This window comes from Pleurodeles waltl, chromosome 5 (genome assembly GCF_031143425.1).
Source record: "Pleurodeles waltl isolate 20211129_DDA chromosome 5, aPleWal1.hap1.20221129, whole genome shotgun sequence".
NCBI classification, from domain to species: Eukaryota; Metazoa; Chordata; class Amphibia; order Caudata; family Salamandridae; genus Pleurodeles; species Pleurodeles waltl.
The window spans coordinates 1,809,295,461-1,809,316,968 of record NC_090444.1 but is presented as its reverse complement, the minus strand read 5'-3'; the positions used below and the strand labels follow the sequence as shown (position 1 = coordinate 1,809,316,968).

Here is a 21,508-nt window from a genome sequence, read left to right as displayed (position 1 = left end):
CTGAATTGTGGGATTCTTTCTGATTCCATATGGATCCTGTTGTCCCTGAGCAGCAACAAAGTCCCATTACTATTCACTTCTGGTTCACCAGATGAATACTAAATTCCTTTGGTACAAAACACCTACGAAAATGAAGAAAACTGACACTAAACAAGGAAAGCTTCAGTCTGATCCCTGTTCCCAGTCAGACATGCGCAAAGCTCATGATGCAAATGAATTGTCAGACTCTGACATCAAGAAGATACTAATGGGTATGAACTCTAGTCTATGTGCAATCTACACCCAGATTGATCAGTTACATGGGTGAATGTAGCACATGAAGCATACGCTTGAGAAGCATGGTGACTGCCTTGATGATGCGGAGACTTGTATCTCTCGCCTGCAGGACACAGCCCCAAGCATGCAAGAAGCGCTGAGGAAACTGGAAATTGAGTTGCGTACGATCCGCTAAGGATGAAGAACTGGAAATGTTCACGCACTAATAATATTTGCATAATGGGCCTGCCGGTGACTACAGACATTGGGAGGCCGGGAACATTTATTGAGTCACTCTTGGTAGAGCGGTTTGGGTAGCCTAACGTTTCAGACCTATTAGTGGTCGAGCAGGCGCATAGGTCTCTTGGACCAGATCACCGCATAGGCCTCTACCCAGGCCGATCATAATCAGGCTGTTGAACTACCCGAACCGAATACAGTGCTTTGCCTGGTAAGAGAAAAAAAGAACATTCAATACCAAGGCGATGAAACTCTTTTTCTACCCCAACATTACCACTGGTGCAGAAGGCAAGGATGATATTTGCTGAGTCCCAGAAAATCATCCAGACGGAATGCATCAAATACTCTATGTTGTATCCAGCCAGATTGAGGGTCACATATAATGGCTGCATTCTTCAATTTGGGAACCCTAAAGAAGTCTTGAAGTTTGCCAAGAAGATTCATAGGCGCCTGCAAGGAGCGGATACAGATGGAAGTATTGTTGTGCTCAGACCAAGCTAAATTCTATCAACTACCAACACAAACTGCCAACTTCATACATAAAATGAACTCCACCAAATCCCTGCAGTATGTACAGTGTAGGGCTGATTGGGCTGGATTTTTCCACCAGGTGTGGGAGTGGCCAATGGCAGCAAAATATTTGACAGGGATAGCACATTACTGGAGAGATAGCTGAGATCACCTGGATGATGTGGCTGGAATATAATACACAAATTCTACAGTCGTTTGGGTGACTGGTGGCAATAATAAACCCGGTGGTAAAGGAGAAACTTTAATGAAAATTCTTGCCCCAAATACTTCGGCTGGCTGAGAGATGCAGCCTACAGTGAAATGTTGGCATGGTACATCGCGGCCCAACAACATCCAAGGCTATGTGACCTACAAGATCCACTGCGATTATACATTCTTAAGACGCAACCTAATAGCTAGTTCTCAAGAAAAATGATATTAAGGATAGTGCACAACTGTATTTGCACATTGATATAAAAGAAGCCTTCAATATCTGCTTGTGCTATCCTTCTCCTTTTGATGCATATACTGTTGCTAAATATGGCTCTAACCTTTGTTCACCTATAGATTATTTTACATGCTGTAACATGAACCCTACATCATACCAAAAAAGAAACTTCTTTTTGGATATATAGCTAAAAAAAAAAAAAGTACAGATCCCTTTTCTGGCGATATAAAGAAAAATTATTTTGCCAATTTTCTGGGAGATATAAAGCACATGGGAGGTGCTGTTTTAACAGCTAAATGTTTGCAGAGCTCTCTATTCTTTTAAAGACATTTATGTGCATTCACAGTTGGTTAATACATTTGTTGCAGCGAATAAATTGATGTAGGATTTGCTTACACTTTCAATAAACGTTCATACTTCTGTATTAACTTATATTAAGAGAGACAACAAAGTTTTTATATTCCTGTGAAAGAGATCTCTAGAATTTCTGTGGGTAAACCAACCACCTTTGTGAATAAAGGAGGACATTTCTAACCAGTGAATGTGAGCAACGAGACGCATCTGCTTTAACGGCTCTCTTCTCTTACCAGAACTCCCCATCTTTCATCTTCACATCCAATTCTTCTTTTTCTGCAGGGTCCACTGCATTCCACTCAGGTGAGCTGTGGCAGAGAGCAGAGGGAGTGAGACAGCAGACACTAGTTGAAGAGTTTCTACTTCATGTTACCCATCCCACACCAGCAGCAGACCAATCCCACTTTCTTGCATGTGTGACCATCACCTTGTCACTCTGACACCAGAAGTGACTAGATCACTGTGAACCTCTGTGCATATCAGTGGCGACTTGAGAAAGAATGAGCTTCCACACAGCAGTGCATGCTTATACTAGGGGAGACTGGGGCACTGTAATTTTTCTGTGTAGATAAAGGGCTCCCCTGCAGTGCTCATTCCATGATTTTAGACGTCTGCAGGAAGACCCTCACTCACTTGTCACTCCAGGCACCCATCCACTCCACATGACCCCAGGGGTTCCGCATCCGTATGAGCTTCTCCAGACGACCTCTGTAATGTACCTGTCACGGACCAAGGGAACATAAATTGACATTTATAAAGTGATCTCCAGTGTTCTAATCCCATTAACACCATCTTATAAAAAGAAGCTCACTTCTTTGAGTGCAGTGATGGAGTAAGCGTGGCCCTTCACCAACTTCTTGAATGTTTTTGCTTCCTTTTCGGAGACACTGGTTGCCTAAAAAAGACAATGGGAGGCAAGGGTGGTCTTGTGAGAGCAACATTTACACTCTTTCTATTTAATCCAACTCTGGGACAGTCCAGGGTAGTCTGCAGAGACCACCTTCACGTGCAGGCAGGAACTACCACCCAACATCCAATTTTGCACGCAGGCATCACCAGCTGCTATTCACTACTGCACACAGGAAATACCAGCCGCTGTTCACTACTGTACACTCGCAACACCAGCCGCTGTCCACTACTTGACACAGGCACCACCAGCCACTGTCCATTACTGCATGCAGGAACCACCAGCCACTGTCCACCTCTGCACACAGGCACCACCAGCTTCTGTCCACTACTGCACAGTTACAACCAGTTGCTATCCACCACTACATACACACCTGAGTCTCAGCTGGTTTATGGCTGGATGTTGGTCTCTCGCACAGGAACATGGCTTAAAATCCACTAATCACACTTAAAAACACCACTTTCACATTATGGCTCAACTTCCAGTTGCCTGCAGCTGATTCTTACAGTGACCTCTGTTTCCAGCCTTGTCCATACATGAAGAGATACTAAACGTACCTGTGCTCAGTTCTGGCATTATGTCTGATCACCCCGCTGGCTCTTTTCATTCCATTTGAGGACCCTTGTTGCAAAACTGGATCCTACCACTGGAATGACTGACAACCAAGCCCAAGGTCTGAAAGCAATTATTTGATTAATTTCATGAACATGGCTCTGGCCAATGCCTGCTACAACAACGTCAACATCTTTAGTTCTGTTGAGCCTGAGAAATATTTCAATAGATTTATTAATAGCCTTTAGCAGCCACTATGAAAGCCAACACCTCCCATGGATGACACTATTCTGGAAGCCAACCTAGCGTACACTCAACATGGATGATGACACTGTGGGTTAGGTCTATTCGAGAAACCTAAGTGCGCAATACAAATGGATGCCCCCCAACACCAGAAGCCACTGAAATTCTGTGCACCGTGGCCAACAAACCTGGGTGCTTAAGCATGATGAAGAGTCAATAACCAAAGATTGTCTAAATACAGGCAATGAGGTGCACATGCAGGAGCTTCCCGGAAAAGTTGCAGAAGTGCAGCTGTATCTGCTTTTGCATGGGTAAGATTAGAGAGTCTGATTGCAGGTCATTACATTCCACATACCACTACTTCAAACTACTATTACCTCCATGATAATAAACAGACTGTTATCCTGACCTCAATACTCTAATCTACCTTTTCATTAACTCCTATCTTCAGAGCTTAACATTAAACTATTCAGTATTGGATCTCTTGTAGATTCACATGCTTGAATCATTCCCCATCATCGAAATGGGAGTCCCACGGTCCCAGAGTAAAGCAGTATGTAAAACTATCATAGATTATATTGGCACTAGGCCATCAGTTTAATAGCTTATTTATGTCCTTTTTTTTTTAAATGATCAAACTTGAACTGTGACCAGTCAGGTGTTAGCAACCTTTACAACACCCCCAAGAGAGCCTAATTCCCTCAGAAGTTAGAGTACAAGTGGGAATAACATCTCTAGATATTAGGGTAGCCTCTCGGGAGGATGATGAGTCACATGTGAATCTATGAAAGATCAAATACTGGATAACTGCAGTTACAGATAACTCGTTTTCTTATCCAGTATTGGATCCTTCATAGATTCACATGCTTGAATCAGAATAGCAAGAAGTATCAAAGGTAACTTAAGTACCATTAGAGGATGGTGGGTAAACCAATACACTGTATAGTGGTTTATACAAAAACTATCTATACATATATCTATATATACATATATGTAATGTCATACATATGAAATCATAAGCATTCATATCTAAATGTTTAGGTAATTAAAGATTCATAGAACAATCAAGCGGCAATATACAGTTGGTAGAAAAAAAGTAAATGTTTGGAGTTAATATGAATAAACCAGCGCTATGTAAAGAGGCTCACCTTATTGAAATGGATGGTGTAGAACCGCCTGTCCTATGGCTGCATCGATTTTCTGTGCAGAGTTCTTCCACATCAAAGCACAACATATCTTCTCTAGTGGAACACCAGCAAACAGAGCAGCCAAGGTAGACACTGTCCTTGTGGAGTGCACCTTTGCTTTTGTTGAGAGTGATTTGCCATTTTTGGTATGGCAAAACTGTATGGCGGCAGAAATCCATCTTGTGATGGTAGCTTTAGTGACCACTGTACCTTTTTTAGGGCGTCCGTAAGAGGCTAACAGCTTTTCAGATTTTCAGAATTGCATGGTACGGTATAGACAAAATTTAAGATAGCGCTTAATGTCTAAGGTATGAAGAGACATTTCAGCTGGAGATTCCGGATTCAGAAAGAAAGTGTGAAGTATGATAGGTTAATTAAGGTGAAACGGAAATGGAACCTTACGGATGGACTTTGGGTTCACTCTGAGAAGGACATAGTCATCAGTGAAATGCAAAAACGGTCCCTGCATTGTAAAAGCCTGAATCTCACTGACTCTTCTAGTAGAAGTGAGAGCAAACAATAGAGCAACCTTCCACGTGAGGAATTTCAGATGTGCCTTGTGAATGAGCTAGAATGGGGGCTTCATGAACTGAGAGAGAACCATGTGTAGATGCCATTCTGGGGTAGGAGCTCGTATTGGAGGGAACACCCTGAACAATTCCTTCATGAATTGTTTGACTCTCCTGGTTGAACATAAAGAGGGAGAGGGAGTGGAACGTCTGTATCATAAAACTGCGGCTTGGTGAATTTTAGCAGACGCGTGTACCAATCAGGATTCGGCTACAGAAAGTAGGTATTATAAAATCTGCTCCGGTGTCGCTTCCAAGGGATGCAAGTTAGATTGCTGGCATCATAAACAGAATTGTTTCCATTTTAACCTGTATGTCTTGTTTGTTGATTCAGCTCTTTCTCTTGGCCAGAAGGTTTCTACAGTCTTGATGGAGATTTACATCTTGTAATTCATTTAATTCAGGAGCCATGTTTACAGGTGCAGGATCTGACCATTGGTCTTTGTCAAGAGGATTTGGATTTTGGGTCGGTGGATGGGGCTGGGTTCCGAGAGCAGCAGGAGCTCCATAAACCAACACTGTCTGGGCCATCTGGAGCTATTAGAATAAGTCAACAGTGCTCCATCTAAATCTTGTTTAGGATTCTCGGTATGAGAGGGAAGGGGGGAAAAAGTGGGCGTACATACCGGACCATATCATCGAAAGGGCATTCCCCCATGACCCTGGGAGTGGGTATTGACTGGCGTAGAACTGGCATTTGGCATTCTTGTGTGTCACAAAAAGATCCAACTCTGGTTTGCCCCAGCATGAGAATATCTTGTCCAGTTCCAGTTGATCCGTGTCCCACTCGTAGCAACTGTCTCCAGTTCTGCTGAAAGTGTCCGCTAAGGTATTGTTGACCCCTGACACGCGCTCGGCTCTTAGAGATATCTTGTGAATTGTGAGCCAGTTCCAAAGGTCTTGAGCTTTTTGAGGGAGAGATAGAGACTCGGTTCCCCCTTGCTTGTTGATGTAATACATGCTGCTCATGTTGTCTGTAGGACCAACATGGAGGCCCCTGCTATTCGTGGCCTTGTTCTTGATTTATTGAGGTTAGCTCCCACGAACATTATCCTTTGAGTTGGAATGGTGGAAGATTTCAGATAATTTACAGTGAGAACTAGCCTATGAAACAGTGATGGACATGGTTTGGTAGCTTTGGAAGCTTGCTGCAATGTTGATGGTTTTAGCAGCCAGTCGTCTAGGTAGGGGAATACCTGATGACCTTGTTTGCGTAGTGTGGCTGCCACCGGAGTGAGACATTTGGTGAAAATTCAAGGAGCGGACTTTAGGCCAAATGGAAGCACCCTAAATTGGTAATGGGTTTTGGCTACACTGAAACAGAGATATTTGCAATGATTGGGATGTATGGGAATGTAGAAGTATGCATCCTGCAAATCCAGTGATGTCATGTAATCTCTGCTGTTTAATAGATGAAGGATTTTGGATTGATTAATTATACGGAAAGATTGTTTCCACAGCAATTTGTTCAGTTTCCTCAAGTCTAGGATCGGTCTCCATTCCCCTGTCTTGATTCGTACTAGGAAAAAACCATTAATAGTATCCCATGCCTTTTTGATTGGAAGGAACATTTTCTATCGCACCGTTGGCAGGCATTATTAGGGCTTCTTTCTTCAGTAAGTGAAGACGAGGTGGGTGCGCTCCTTTCAGAGAATTGTTTGGTGGTGTCTGCACAAACTCCAGGACTGTAGTTTACTAAGCCTAACACCCATTTCCCCTACGTTATCTCCTTCCATTTGTGAATGTAGTTAGAGATATTCACACCCACAAGGGTCGAGGGAACGGATGTAGCCGGTCCCTGGTCTAGGCCATGTTTGCAGCCCTCATCGTGGCCCTGGGGGAGGGGGCAGGGTTGCTTCCAGCGCACGCTTTGCTTGCTGTAGGCTGCTGAGGGAAGTTAGCAATAGGCCTGATGATAGGAGGGCCTATATTGAGACTGAGGTTGATAATGTTGAGGTCAGTGATAGCCCCCTTCGTAAGTGGAGAAACCTCTCCCTTTGGTGCCTTTTAAATTTTTATAGCCAATAAGGTGTCATCCATATGTGAGAAATATCGCTTTCAGTTTCAGGTGATTCATGTGCATTGACTTCTGATATGTGGACCATTTCCCATGGTTTTGAAGGTCCTGTAGGTGGTCGCCCCAGCCCTCCAAGGAAGAATTGGTCGTGATGACGAAGTCTGGAACTGGAGTCAGAAATGTAAGGCCGTGAGCAAGATGATTTATGTGAGACCACCATGTTTAGTGCCTCTCTCATCTTTGGGGTAATGTTGATCAAGTCTTCAAAGGAGCCTTGTGTTTGGATCAATTGTATCTGTAGGTCCTCTTGTAATGACCTCATTTTTAGTTGTGCCAGCAGAACTAGATTTATTGCAGAGGAGATCATGCCCAGGAGTGACTTGAATAGTCTTACAGAAACTGACTTTCTTTTGGATTTGTAGAGACAGGTTGGACAATATTTGTTGTCTGCCTTGTGATAAACAGGCCTTGTTCTTGTTTGTATCAGGGTTAGCACCCAAGATTACCACCCAAGAACATTATCCTTTAAGTTGGAATGCTGGATGATTTTGGATAGTTTACAGTGAGACCTAGCCTTTGAAGCACCAGGGGCAGGCTTTGGTAGCTTTGGAAGCTTGCTGTGCTTCTGAGGTATTTAGCAGCCAATCATTTAGGTAGAGGAATACCTGATGACCTTGTTTACAGAGTGTGGCTGCCACCGGAGCGAGACATTTGGTGAAAATTTGAGCAGCGGACTCTAGGCCAAAGGAAAGGACCCTAAATTGTTTGGGTACTGGTTACGGTGAAACAGAGATATTTGCGATGCTTGGGGTGTATGGGAATGTGGAAGTACGCATCCTGCAAATCCAGTGATGTCATGTAATCTCCTCTGTTTAACAGATGAAGGATGAAGGATGTTGGATAGATTAATAATACGGAAAGATTGTTTGCACAGAAATTTGTTCTGTTTCCTGAGGTCCATGATAGATCTCCATTCCCCTGTCTTGTTTCATACTAGGAAAAAAATTCATAGTATCCCATGCCTTTTTGATGGGAAGGAACCTTTTCTATTGCACCCTTGGCCAACATTATTAGGACTCCTTTCTTCCGTAAGTGACAACAAGGTGGGTGCACTCCTTTCGGAGCATTGTTTGGTGTTTTCTGCATAAACTCCAGGGTTTGGCTGTAGTTTACTAAGTCCAAAACCCACTTGTCCAATGTTATCTCCTTCCATTCGTGAAGGTAGTTGGAGATGGGGTGGAGCCAAGATGGCGGCCGGAGCGGACGCTTGATTTGGAGCTCCGCACCGGCCCCGGAGAGAAATATCCTGTTGCAGCACTGTCTGTGTTCTGGAGCCCCAGGGAGTACTGCCGGAAGCTACACGTCGGCTTTGGACACACTCGGCACACTTTATGAGGTGCCATTACGGTTGGAGACTATGAACGCGATGCCGCGGCGGTGGTTGTCGCCACGCTGAGACCGGGCCTTGCTTGGGGCGCATATCTCAGACGAGTGGATTGACCAGTGCAACGCTACCACAGGAGGCCGCGGTGCACCAGTAAGCGCTGCTCGGCTACATAGGAGGGGCCCCTGCAGTGAATGTCCGCCCTGCCGCGAGCTGCTGCCCACGAGAGCATGCAAGAGAGATAGCAGCTTAAGGAGCGTCACGCAGCTCCCGAAATGGGAAAGGCCCGCTGCTCGAAGGTGGCCTAAGGAGCTCTATGCGCAGTAGAATTGTCTCCTATCAGTGAACACTGGAATATAACTCCGGACCTGCTAATATCAGTTCAATATCAGCTGCGGTGGATGTGGCGCCCTTGGATGGCCGCTGGGCCTCGGGAGGTGAGTGCTCGGCCTGTGCTGAGAACGGGCCCTGAAACCCCGTGCTTGGGGTGGATCTCTTTGCGGGCTCCGCGGCGCCTACAGAGGGTGGCAGTACGTACTCCAACGACAAGCTGCCTTGGAGGAACAATGATTGCCAGACCCCCCCTGGCATTATAATTAAATACTTACCGGGGTTGCAGTGGCGCCATCCTAGCGGGGTCTGCAGTCCAGTTGCCCACGCCTATCACCGACAGTGCGATGTGAATTTGGCGGCCTGTGTTGTGAAGGGGCTGAAGGGCGTTGTGTTAACAGTGACCGGAAAGGGTTCTCGTGGATGGCGGACAGTGGCGGGGATTGAGGAATAGCCTGTATGGAACAAAGGATCAAAAGGGAAACAACCACACACTGACGACCACAGAAAGGTGTTTAGCGTGCAGGAGGAGACAAGGGGTGGCAAACTATAAACTGTGTGCCCATCCGATGATCACTGGGGGTGACAATCGGCTCCCCTGTTTATGAGTACCGCTGCTCCCTGACCTGCAACCTTTTCCCACGCCGTGTGCTGCGGTTGTGCGGCGGCGCTAGCCAGATTGGTGCCCATTGCCGGACCTGTGTTCTCCACTGACCTATCTGAGGCACCTGAGCGCTGTGAGCAGCCTGATTGCTGTACTAGAGCCCTTGGAAAGACCCTTGCACATTCTTTCACTCATCGATAAGCCTGCCTGTCCATTGCAATGATGGGCAAAACTAAAAATCCCAAAACTGCAGGACTTGAACCTGATCATCCCTTGAGAGAGGGGGGAGCACTGGAAACTTTGGCGCAGTTAGAAGCTACACTCAAATCGCACTCCACTCAATTCGATAAAGTTCCTCAAGCTATTCTAGATACAAAAACATCACTGGAAACTCGAATTGACACAATTGCAACGGAAGTCAATCTTCTCCGCGTAGATCATCATAACTTGACGGAACGCGTGGAGGAAACGGAGTCTTTGCTAGCAGGTCTTCACCCCAATGTGCAGGATCTACAAACTCAATTGGCACAAGTACAACTGGATATGACAGCCCTCCATAAACGAGCAGAAGATGCCGAGGGTAGATCTCGCCACAACAACATTAGACTAGTGGGGTTTCCGGAACATACTGAGCTTTTTGTGGAACAATGGTTGATAAATAACATACTGGATGGTAAGCCTTCCAAATTTTTCTCTGTGGAAAGAGCGCACAGAATTCCTGGCAGACCTCCTCGCCCAGGAGCACCCCCACGCCCCATAATTGCTCGGCTCTTGAATTTTCGGGACAGAGATTTGATATTGCAACATTCCCGCTCACACGGCCTGTGGCACTATGAGAATGCTGACATCTCAGCATATCCTGACTTTACTGCTGAAGTGTAAACACAACGTAACTCCTTCACGAAAGTGAAACAATGCTTGTGTGAACTGAACAATAAATATGCCTTATTATTTCCGGCTAAATTGCGAGTGATTGATGGGGAGGCCACACGGTTATTCCAGTCACCGGAGGATGCGTGGACCTGGTTACATGCAAAGGGACTAATGCACTCTGCCTCAGACCAGTTGGAGGACACCGCCTGGCTGACTCCGAATAGCAAACGACGTCAGCAGAAATCAAGCAAGGCAAGCCGTCTCGAGTCCAGGCAGTTAAAGAACAGGAAAAAGTAATAAAGGAGGCAGTGCAATTGTCCAATAATTCTTTTTTTGTCCTGACAGAACACTTTCAGGTCCCCTCTGATTCAGACTCTGGTACCCCTCCTCCCTCCAAGAAGTTCACAGGAAGACAATGCCCCTCTGATGACCCCACGGCTGGCTGATGATCTTTAACAGTGGTCCCCTTGGGGACCATTGCATTGGTTGTGTATTGCAGACCTCCATGCCACGAATCTATATGTACTTGGAACTATGCGGCCCCTCGAGGCTCTAGATGCAGTTGCATTATGTTGCTCCGGGGCCCATAGTGTGTTCTCCTATATAACTTATGGCATTCAGACCCCCCCGAACGCAGGGGACATTGCGTGTGAAATTCTTACCGAAGGAACATATGTATTTTTTAGTTCTATACTTATTAGTATTATCTTTATGGGGATGTGGCATGATGTCTGTTGAGGTTCAGGCCTGGGTTCGGGGAGTTGTTATGATGTTTGTTGTTATTTGTATATACTTGTGGCTCAGAACAAAGATGGTTGAGTCCCACTTATTAGCGATCAGAGTGTGGGAGGGGCAGGTGCTGGAGTATGATTCGTTTCTATTCCAATGGCTACAGAATATGCTATGTTAACCTGGAACATCCGTGGTATGGGCAACCCCGTTAAAGGCAACAGAATCTACTCCTATCTTAGAAAACGCTGCATACATATTGCATGTCTACAAGAGACAAATTTGACCTATGGGGAATTGGTTAAGCTCCATCGCCGATGGAAAGGTCAGATATATGGTACAGGTTATTCGGCATATGCTAGGGGCGCACTAATTTAGATAGCACCAGAGGTCCCATTCACTACAGTTAGGACACATATTTATCGTAATGGGAGATATGTTTTGTTGGAAGGTCAACTTGATGGACATCCCATTCTACTGACTTCAATATATGGCCCCAACACCATGCAAGGACCGTTCTTAAATGACTTGACCCCACCCTCCTACAAGACCCCAATGCTCCCAGCTTATGGGGAGGTGACTTTAACTGTATCAAGAATACCTTGCTGGACCGATCGCTCCCTCCCCTACTGAATACCCCTGGCCTGCAGGCTACCAAGCATTTTCAACAATGGTCACAATCAATGCATTTACACGGCATCTGGCGCTTGCAACACCCACACGACAGGGAATATTCGCACTACGCGCCAGGCTACCACATGCATACTAGGCTAGATTATTTTTTCTGTGACTCACTTATGTGGCCCCGTATCTGCAGCTCTGAATACTTAGGTAGGACATGGTCTGATCATAATCCTCTTAAGGTAACATTCAAATGGGGGCGGCCCAGACCGAGAATTCCAATGTGGAGGCTACAAGTGGCAGCACTACAAGATTCACCCTACAAAACCCAGCTAGGTACCACCATAACGGATTATTTTCAACACAATGACTGTTCTGTGGGGGACACCAGAATAGAGTGGGATGCAATGAAAGTAGTGATACGCGCCCACTGCATGACCGCCTCTTTGGGAGCGAAATCGGCCCTTACACGCAGTAGTAGAGATGCTTGAACAAGATATCCGTCAACTTGAGAAAGCAGCTATAACTGATCCCGTGGCGCAACCACTGTTATCCACTCAACGTCGCCAATACCGAGAGGTCTCGAGCAGGCTAGGTAGGCTAGATTATAAAGTATATTCCCTTCAACACAAAGAGGGAGATAAACCAGGACGTAGCTTGGCTTGGTTGTTGCGCTCCAAAACACCACGAACAGTGATGGGTGCAATCCGAAATGAGGGGGGTGTAGTGGTCAATACTCAGGAGGCGATTTATGCGGCCTTTGTTCACTATTATAAGGCATTGTATACAGCACGTACGGCCCCTGCCGCGTTTGATTGTCATCCGATGTTGCATGATCTTTCCCTGCCTACCCTCACACAGCAGCAGAGACTTGGCTTAGAACAGTCTATTCAACTAGATGAAGTGAAATTAGTAATACAACAAATAGCTAGACGGAAGACCCCGGGACTAGACAGGCTGCCTATAGAGTTTTACGCTACGTATGGGGCCTCTCTCGCACCTAGATTACTGGCTTTGTATGAGGCATCGTACCAACTAGGGGAACTCCCCCCATCCTTGAATGAAACCCTTATTGTGGTCCTTCTTAAACCTGGTAAAGATCCACTGGAAGTTAGCTCCTATCGGCCCTTTTCCATGCTAAATGTGGATTATAAAATTTTGAGCAAAGTACTGGCCAATATGTTGCTCCCCTTGCTTCCCTCCTTGATCCATCCCAATCAAAATGGTTTTGTGCCCAATAGTTCCACCCATTGTAATGTTAGAAGCTTATGCCACCTCATTGATGCAGTCTCTGAGAAAGACGGATGTCCGGTAGCGGTGTCTTTAGATTTTGAAAAGGCGTTTGATACGATAGGATGGCCTTATCTGATGTGGACGCTAAAACGCTTTGGACTGGGTCCCCAGATGTTCCGATGGATAAAACTTCTTTACACAGCACCCCGAGCTAGAGTCCGCACTGGACAGTGCGTGTCCGACTCCTTTCCCGTTCAGAGAGGGATGTGGCAGGGTTGGTCACTATCACCGGTACTCTTTGCTATAGCCATGGAGCCCCTTGCGGTGCGCCTGAGGCGGGAGGACAGTGCGTGGGGCTTATGGGCAGACGGTCAGTGGCATATTACTTCCTTATATGCCGATGATGTCTTAATTTACCTACAAGATGCGAATACTGCCCTGGCCGGATTATTTACAATCTTAGACCAATTCAGTAATCTGTCGGGCCTTCAAGTGAACTGGAGTAAATCCTGTGTATTCCCACTGACTTAGTCGAGGGCAACTATAATAAAGCATTGTCCTCTATCCGGGGGACTTTGCCCTTCTGGATGCGTCCGCCCCTCTCCCCTATGGGTAGAGCAGCCATCGCGAAAATGCTAATACTTCCTAGATTGCTTTATCTGTTCCTGGCAATACCGATTCCGCCTGGCAAGATATTCTTTACTGCTATACGCAGTTTGTTGACTATACTTATATGGGGCTCGGGACGTAAGAGGGTCTCATTGGAGGTACTGCAGTGCCCGCTGCAGGAGGGGGATATGGCAATTCCAGATATGGATTGATACTATGCAGCGGCGCAGCTGCAGTGGATTATGACTTGGCTAACTGAGACCCCAACATTGGAAGGGGCTATGGTCAGGCATATGACCGGGGGAACAGGAGTGCTGCATTGGCTCTTCCGACGTAATAAAATCAAGGCAACTGCGGGGTTTTTACTACGTACAGCGGCAGTAAAATGGGTTGGGAACATTCAGCGACAGCGACAGCTATTTCCCAGAGCTCCCGCTATGGGAGATGCCCCAGGTTTGTGACCTTGAGCGGATATATGACTTTCGCGTGTGGCGGGAGGGTGGGGTGTCTCGCGTGGGTGAGCTCTTTGAAGATGGGCGATTGCGTCCCTTTCGTACTTTCCGCACAGTATTTCGTTTAGACCCATGACAGTTCCTTGGCCATGCAGCTCTACACGCCGTTGTCCACCAAATCTGGCAGGCAGGTCCTTTAGAACCACCAACACACACAGGACTACATTATTTATTGACGCGGGGAGGTGCGAGGAGGGCAGTAACTAATTTATACACCTTATTAAGTGCAACACTGGCTACACCCCATCCTCACAGCAAGGCTAGATGGGATAGGGGATTGGAAGTTGACTTAACCGACCAACAGTCGACAATGGCACTGGAACAGGTACGACATGTCTCACGTAATGCCAGACTGAAATTTACACATTTTAATTATGCCCATCAAACGTATCTATCCCCTCAAAGACTTCGCCGTATATTTCCAGAAGCCCTGTCGACATGCCCAAGATGCGGCCACGATGACATCACCTTTCTGCACACGACTTGGGAATGTGCTGAGATACGCGACACCTGGGCGTATATTACACAATATGTATCCGACATCGTAGATGTATCCCTTCCTTTAGATCCTCTCCTCTGCTTGTTAGGGATAACCAAAAGGTCTAAACAGAACAGGTGTTATCTGAAATTTGTGGATCTTGCTTTTTTACTGTTTAAACGAATGATCGCCATGGCGCGGAAAGCATCGCAGCCCCCTGATGTATTGAACTGGCTTCGAGTAGTATTGCATTGGGCCACGGCAGAAGCCAGTGCATTGGATTATGATAGGTGTGTACGGGGCGGGGCAGGTGGGATTACATTGTGGGATACCTACTTGGTGAAATTGGAAAATAAGTTGTCCACTACTGAACCGGAAGACAAACGTTGTGAGAACACCCAAGCCAGTAATAGATAGGGTCACTAACTATACACGTCCTTAATACAGTTCACCCATATGAGCTGCTCTCCATAGTATGGACAATGTCGTTTCTCATTGCCCTCCCCCACTCAGAAACAGACCAGATATGGCTATCACCAGTTCCCTCCACCTTCCCCCTCCCCTCTAGCTATAATATTCACATGTATGACTCAAGAATAGACACTCAGCGATCAGTATGACGAATGATCTCTAGTGACTCACCTCTTAGACACCAAGTAGGTTATTTTCATTGTTTATATTTGTATTATTGTTTTATTCCCTTATACAGACTATTATCCTTTCTCTTTTCATTAAGGCCTAGATATAGATTGGATGTTAATTGATCGAGATGTAGTATTCCTCTGTTTTTGGCCACATTGCTGCATAAGGGCTACAACTCAAACGACGAACCGTTACACTTGGCCCATGTCATAGTTCTTTTGATTCTTATTTAATGTTTATAGAATTCCGAGTGCTGATAATCCCATTGTTGCATGTTTATATGGTATGTCACTTCAAGCTGCTGTGATTAAGGAAATACGATGGCATGCACTCCCGCTGGGATGTATAATTGTTATTCTATTATTGTTTTGCAATCTTATACGTGAATACAATAAAAAATAAAAAATTTTTTTTTTTTAAAGGTAGTTGGAGATATTCACACCCTCATGGGTGGAAGGAACGGATGTAGCCGGTACCTGGTCCAGGTCATTGTTTGCTGCCTTTATCACGGCCCTGGGAGAGTTGCTTCCGGCGTGCTCCTTGCTTGCTCTATGCTGATGAGGGCAGTTGTCTGTAGGCCTAGATGATAGGAGCGCCTAAATTGAGACTGAGGTTGATAATCTTGAGGTCATTGATAGCCACCTCTCTAAGTGGAGAAGCCTCTCCCTCTGGCTCCTTGAAAGGGCAATTTCTTAAACTGTAGAGTCTAAGAGATCTAGCAGTGTTAGTATCTGTTTTTATAGCTAATAATAAGTCATCAATATGTTTCCTAAACAAAGTTTCACCTTCGTAGGCCATGTCCAAGATCTTTGATTGGACCTCCAGCCTAGAAGATGTATCCTTCAGCCATCATTGGCGTCTTAAATTTGCTGCTAACTGTTGGAAACCTGTGGAGGTGATGTCCAGAACACAATCAATGATGTCCGAAGAAGTAAATTTGCCCTCTTGTAGTACCCTTATTGCTTGTACCTTCTTGTCTTCAGGGATCAAATTGAGTAAACTGCTGAGATTTGACCACATCTGGCAGTTATAGCACCCCAGAATCGAAAGTGAGTTGGCTGCTTGAATGGTGATGGCAGACATAAGAGAGAATCTTTTTCCTACCTTGTCCTTCCTTATCTGGTGGTGTGGAAATGGGAACGGAAGTGTTTTTCGAACACCTTTGTGTTGCCTGTGAAATGACATAGTTAGGTTTAGGGAAACCGATGAGGCAAGCGGGGGAATCATCTGTGGCCTTGTATTTTTGTCCAGGCAAGGTGGTACTGGAGGTACCATAGCCAGTTCTTCATGATTTTTATTCCCTCACTCCAGATATAATCTATGATGGGAATGGCTCACACAGACTTTCTGGCCTGCTCCTTAAAAGAAGAAAACAGTTGGACTGCTTAACAGAGGTTGGAAAATGGAATCGTGCTGCAAATCCCCAATGTCTTCTGGAGAAAAGTCTGAAGAATGAGGTGGTGGAGGAGATGGGGTAGGGGCAAGGTAATCATCCCATTCATCCTGTGGATGTTACAGGCCAGGGATCTTGCCTTCCTCTCTTGCATCCTCTGTGTAAGTGGGATCCTCCCTTGGAGGTGCAGCAATAGTTGAGGCTGGTGTGAAGCTGGGCATTGCCAAAGGAGGGATGTTTCTTAGCATGGCAGGAAAAGCAGCCTGAGGTTGCGTTGGTTGTTATTCTTGAGGAGATTCAGGAAACCTTCTTCTTTAGTCCTGCAGCATGGTCTGCAAATCTTGAACTAACATGGTAGGCATCTGCACCACATTTTGCTTTAATCGAGATGTATAGTAAGGTTCATAGCATTGCTCTTTGCCCTTGTCGTTATCATCTTCCTCCTGATACTTCCCCTGAAGCTCTGAAGGACTGTGAGCATCTCCAAAAGGCCCCTCATCATCTGATTGCTTGGTAGCAAAGCTGAGACCTTGCTTGGAATAGTCACTTCAGGTCGTAAAGCAGTTCTTGCTATTTTTGTGATCTTTATTTTAGTTGTTTTATCTGTCCACAACATCATTGACGATGTAAATGTGAATTGCGGCGTCAACAGTAAAAATTCTTCTGTCGACGGTGTTGTTGTCGTTGATGGTCGTCGACAGTGCGGTCGTCGGCCATGCTGTCATCGACAGTGCTGCAGTTGACAGTGTTGCTGTCCATGGTGCTGTTGTTGACGACGCTGTCGATGCTGTTGTTGCCAATGATGTCTTTGTCAACGGTATCTTCTTCAGTGGTGTTGGAGAGGTCAAATCTACCATTGACGGAGACTTAGTGGAAGAAAATATCTTGGTGGATGAAATGGGAGCATTGATAGCTGCCGTAGTCGATGTTCTCAGAGGCGATGCCTTTGTTGATGAGACTGTGGTGAGGTGAGGTTGCTGTCATCATCGATACTAACGTCTACCGTGCCGTTATCCTCAATGGTGTTCTGAGAGGATTTTATGTGCTCAGTGTCAACGGATCTGAGGAGGGAGGATTGTTTTTGCTCCCTTTTCTTCACAGATGGAGTGCAAAGTTGGGAGGAGGCCGACTCTGTGGAGGTAAGATTATTTTGTTTCCTTTTTGAAAGAGTCTTATGGTTTAACTCAAGCTACTCTCCTCAGAAGGTCAGGGGATCTTGACCTTTTATGGGGTTTACCAGATGAATCGCTTTCCTCACCAGAATTGGATTTCTGGGATTTAAACTTCTGTAGCCACAGAAGTAATCATAGTAAGTCATAATCAGCTGGGAGCAATGGATAGTCTTGGTGTTTGTCAATAGCCCTGAAGGTGATCCCAAGGTGTAGCTTTCATACCATTAGGGCTCTTAATTCAAACAAAGCTCTGTTTAACAACTAGGCTTGCGGTGCAGGGAGGAAGCAGTGATGCTTCTCCTTTAGAAAGCTGTGAAACATTAATCCACCTCTAAAAGCTCCCATCAACTGTCTCATTCCAGTACTACAGATGTGGACTCCAATCTTTTTTTTTAATGAAGAAGGCTAACATTTTTAACAGTGTTTTTGATTAAATTCATAAATGAATCCGCGGGCACTGACTCCAACATCCCCACCAACGCACACTCAGAGCCCATCACTATACCAAGTTAGGATTTGTGGATAATGTTTCATACACACAGTTCTCTGCCAAATGGAAGTCAGGGATCACAAATGTGTAATCAAGGGATGTTCAAGTCAAAAGGCACAGGGGAAAGTATAGATTGCGTGAACGCTCTGCCATGTGACGAATGATATAGACTTACCGCAATGTAGCAGCCCAGTAAAGAGCCCCGCGCAATTGCCCTCTGGATAATTCTGTACAAGTTCCTTGGGGCCTCCTCCAAGTTGTATGTCTCTGCTACGCCTCCGGTAAAATCCTCAAAACCCTCCGTTGTGCTGCCTCCAGTCAGGGCTTCATAGGAACCATTCAGCCTGCAAGCGAGAGGTGGAAGAAAACACTGAATGAACCAGAAGTGGACATTTGTCAATATATTTTGTTATTTTTGAGGGTACAGGATCAAATATACTCACAGCCTATGGGAATGACAAACTCATTGAAACATACTGCACGGATATGTGACACTCAACAAACATCTTAAAGCCTGTAAATACATGAAACTCAGTAAAACATATCCACAGTCTAAGAGTGTAGGAAACAGCCTTAATGTGAGAAACTAAAGAAATAATCAAAGCCCGGAAATACATGAAACTCGCGAAAACGCATTCACTGACTTTCATTGTCAGAAACCCTAAAATGAGTGTGGGAAACAGAGGAAAATAGATGCAAAACCTGCGAATGCATAAAAACCATAAAACACATGAATAGCCTATGATAGTAACTACAAAAAGACACTAAAAACCTTAAGACATTCAAAACGTACAAGTAAAAAAAAGTAAGTTAAAGTACCAAAACCCACTAATGTCTGTAGCAGGCGCGACCCGTCCTTTAGGGCAGAGGGGCCACGTCCACCCACCTTTTGCCCCTCATGAAGAGTGTCTGTCAGGCTGAGCAAAAGTCAGCCTGACAGACTCTCTTCATGTTCAGCTCAGGCATCCAGGAGTGAGACATGCACGATTTTCACAGACTCCTGGCTGCCTGAGCTGAACTTTGCTGGGCTGAGGAGGTCACAGCTTCTATGGGCGTGACCTCCTCGGCTCAGCAAAGGTGCCTCGAGGCCCTCCCCTGGGTGACGAGGAAAGCCCCACCCATTGACACTCGCCCTGGGTGCTTCAGGTTTAAGCCCTGAAGTACCCAGGGCGAGTGTCAATCAGTGACACTTCGTCACAGAGTGGGGTGGGGTCAGCAGTCTCACTGACCCCATCCCACTCTGTGATGACGCTGGGACTGCTGCCTTCCCTCATTGGCTGACCTAAGGTCAGCTAGAGAGGTAAGGCAGCAGTCCCAACCCTCCTGGGACCTGGAGGCTGAAGGTAAGTGTGTGTGTCCATGCGTTTGTGTGATGTTTTAAAATGAATGTTTGGCGCGTGCATGTTTGAATGTTATGAGTGTTAATGGATGTGCGTGCGTGCGTGTGTGAAAGAATAAGTGTGTGTGTGTGTGATGTTTTAAAATGAATGTTTCGAGCGTGCGTGCATGTTTGAATGTTATGAGTGTTGTTAATGGATGTGCATGCGTGTGTGTCTGTGTGTGTGTGTCTGTGTGTGTGTGTGTGCTTCTCGCCCGCCCCCCGCCCACCTAAAGCTGCCGGCTGCCACTGGTCTGTAGGTGTGAGAAGCTAAAGTCTCAACAAAACATGTTCAGTCTCGACACGCCCTCATACAATGCTGTGGCCTTCAAATCCATGAAGCTAGAAGTGCAATAAAGTTACTGTTTCAAGTGTCTTGCTTGCTTCCATAAATAACACAGAATGTTTTCATACATAGCAATGGTCCTCTGAATTGTACAAAATCAAACGCTACAAGACAGAGCTTGTTACAAGCACTCCTTTTAATCGATGTTGTTTTCCAAGATTGTTCAGGAACAGAGGATACACCCTTGATGCAGTCTTCTTCTAAAGATTATTAGTTACAAGCATCAGAATACTGAGGACTAAGAGACGATCTTGTAAGGTAAATGTTTCTCAGTACACAAATAATTACACTACAGTTTTCTGCATATGAAATAATCCTTTAGGGATATCTACTACTAACTGGCATGGGTAGGCAGAATACTTTTTGGGCTGAGAATCCCACGCTGCCTGTTATAGCCCATCTGTTAACTAATATGGACTCTTTGGTGTGTTCCAACCTATTCCTGTGCACGTGAAAAATAACATCCAAGATCTAATTTTGTTTCTCTGTCTATATTGCTGTAATTTTCTCGTTGACCTGGTTGAACTACAGGTTGATGTTATTTTTGGTTCCAGACTCCTCTAACATGTTGAGTAATCCTCAACCCCATCTCCTGAGTAAACTTCCCACCTGGAGTAAATTAATAAATACAGAAGATGTAGCCTGTCCGCTGCAACAGTTATCTAGTTCCAGTAACCAAGATCACTTCTTCTGTAATCATCTTCTCCTCACTGTTAAAGGTTGGACCCAGCAGTAGAAGGCATCAGAAGAAAAAGAAGCCTAGGATCACCAGCACTCTAGTGGAGGATGAACATCATGTTTGGCAACTATAGCAATCTCAGTGACATTTGTATTCAGAGACAGTGATCTTCTAACTCACAAATAAATTCTATCCATAAGGTTTTAAGGTCTAATCTTCAAAGAGGCTTTTAGCTGTCTGTTTCTGAAATACCTCTTGTGTACCGCCCCAAAAACTTACAGTGGGCTTACAGCCAGCCCATTGTTTAGCATTAGTTGGCTTTCATGTCAATTGCCCATCACTAGTTCGCTTTCTTGGCATTCTGATTTGCTTGATTCTTACTAAATGGCTTCCCTCCCTCTTCCAATGTTTCTCACTCCACTAGAGTAGAACCTCTTAAACATCCTTTGATTGCGTCCTTCCACTGATCACATTCAGGGAACTACTGTATGTGTTTTCCTTCAGCACTCCATGAAAGTATGCATATTGTCTAGCTCTCTCCTTTTATGTAATTAGTTTTTCTCAGTCACCTTCCATGGCGGTCTTTAAATAAATACATTTCATTTAAAGAAAATGTATGGTGCAGAAGCTGCCATTTGCAGATGGGACGATCCTTTTTTCCAAATACAGTTCTGCACATGTTTAAACTGATTTTTATTTACCGCTCCAAGACTGGCTTCTGACATTTGGCAAAAGTAAATTAAAATAATGGTG

General features: G+C 45.3%; 1 protein-coding gene across 1 annotated transcript in view; it reads right to left on the bottom strand.

The window, feature by feature from the left end:
• LOC138296828 (calpain-1 catalytic subunit-like) overlaps positions 1–21,508 on the bottom strand; it is a 681,165-nt gene that overhangs the window by 314,626 nt on the left and 345,031 nt on the right. Inside the window, exons 5-8 of the mRNA XM_069236289.1 lie at positions 18,528–18,696; positions 2,619–2,702; positions 2,441–2,526; positions 2,041–2,115 (exon numbers count right to left, since the gene is read on the bottom strand). Coding sequence (XP_069092390.1) covers positions 2,041–2,115; positions 2,441–2,526; positions 2,619–2,702; positions 18,528–18,696 — 414 coding nt within the window. The remainder of the gene's footprint in view (positions 1–2,040; positions 2,116–2,440; positions 2,527–2,618; positions 2,703–18,527; positions 18,697–21,508) is intronic.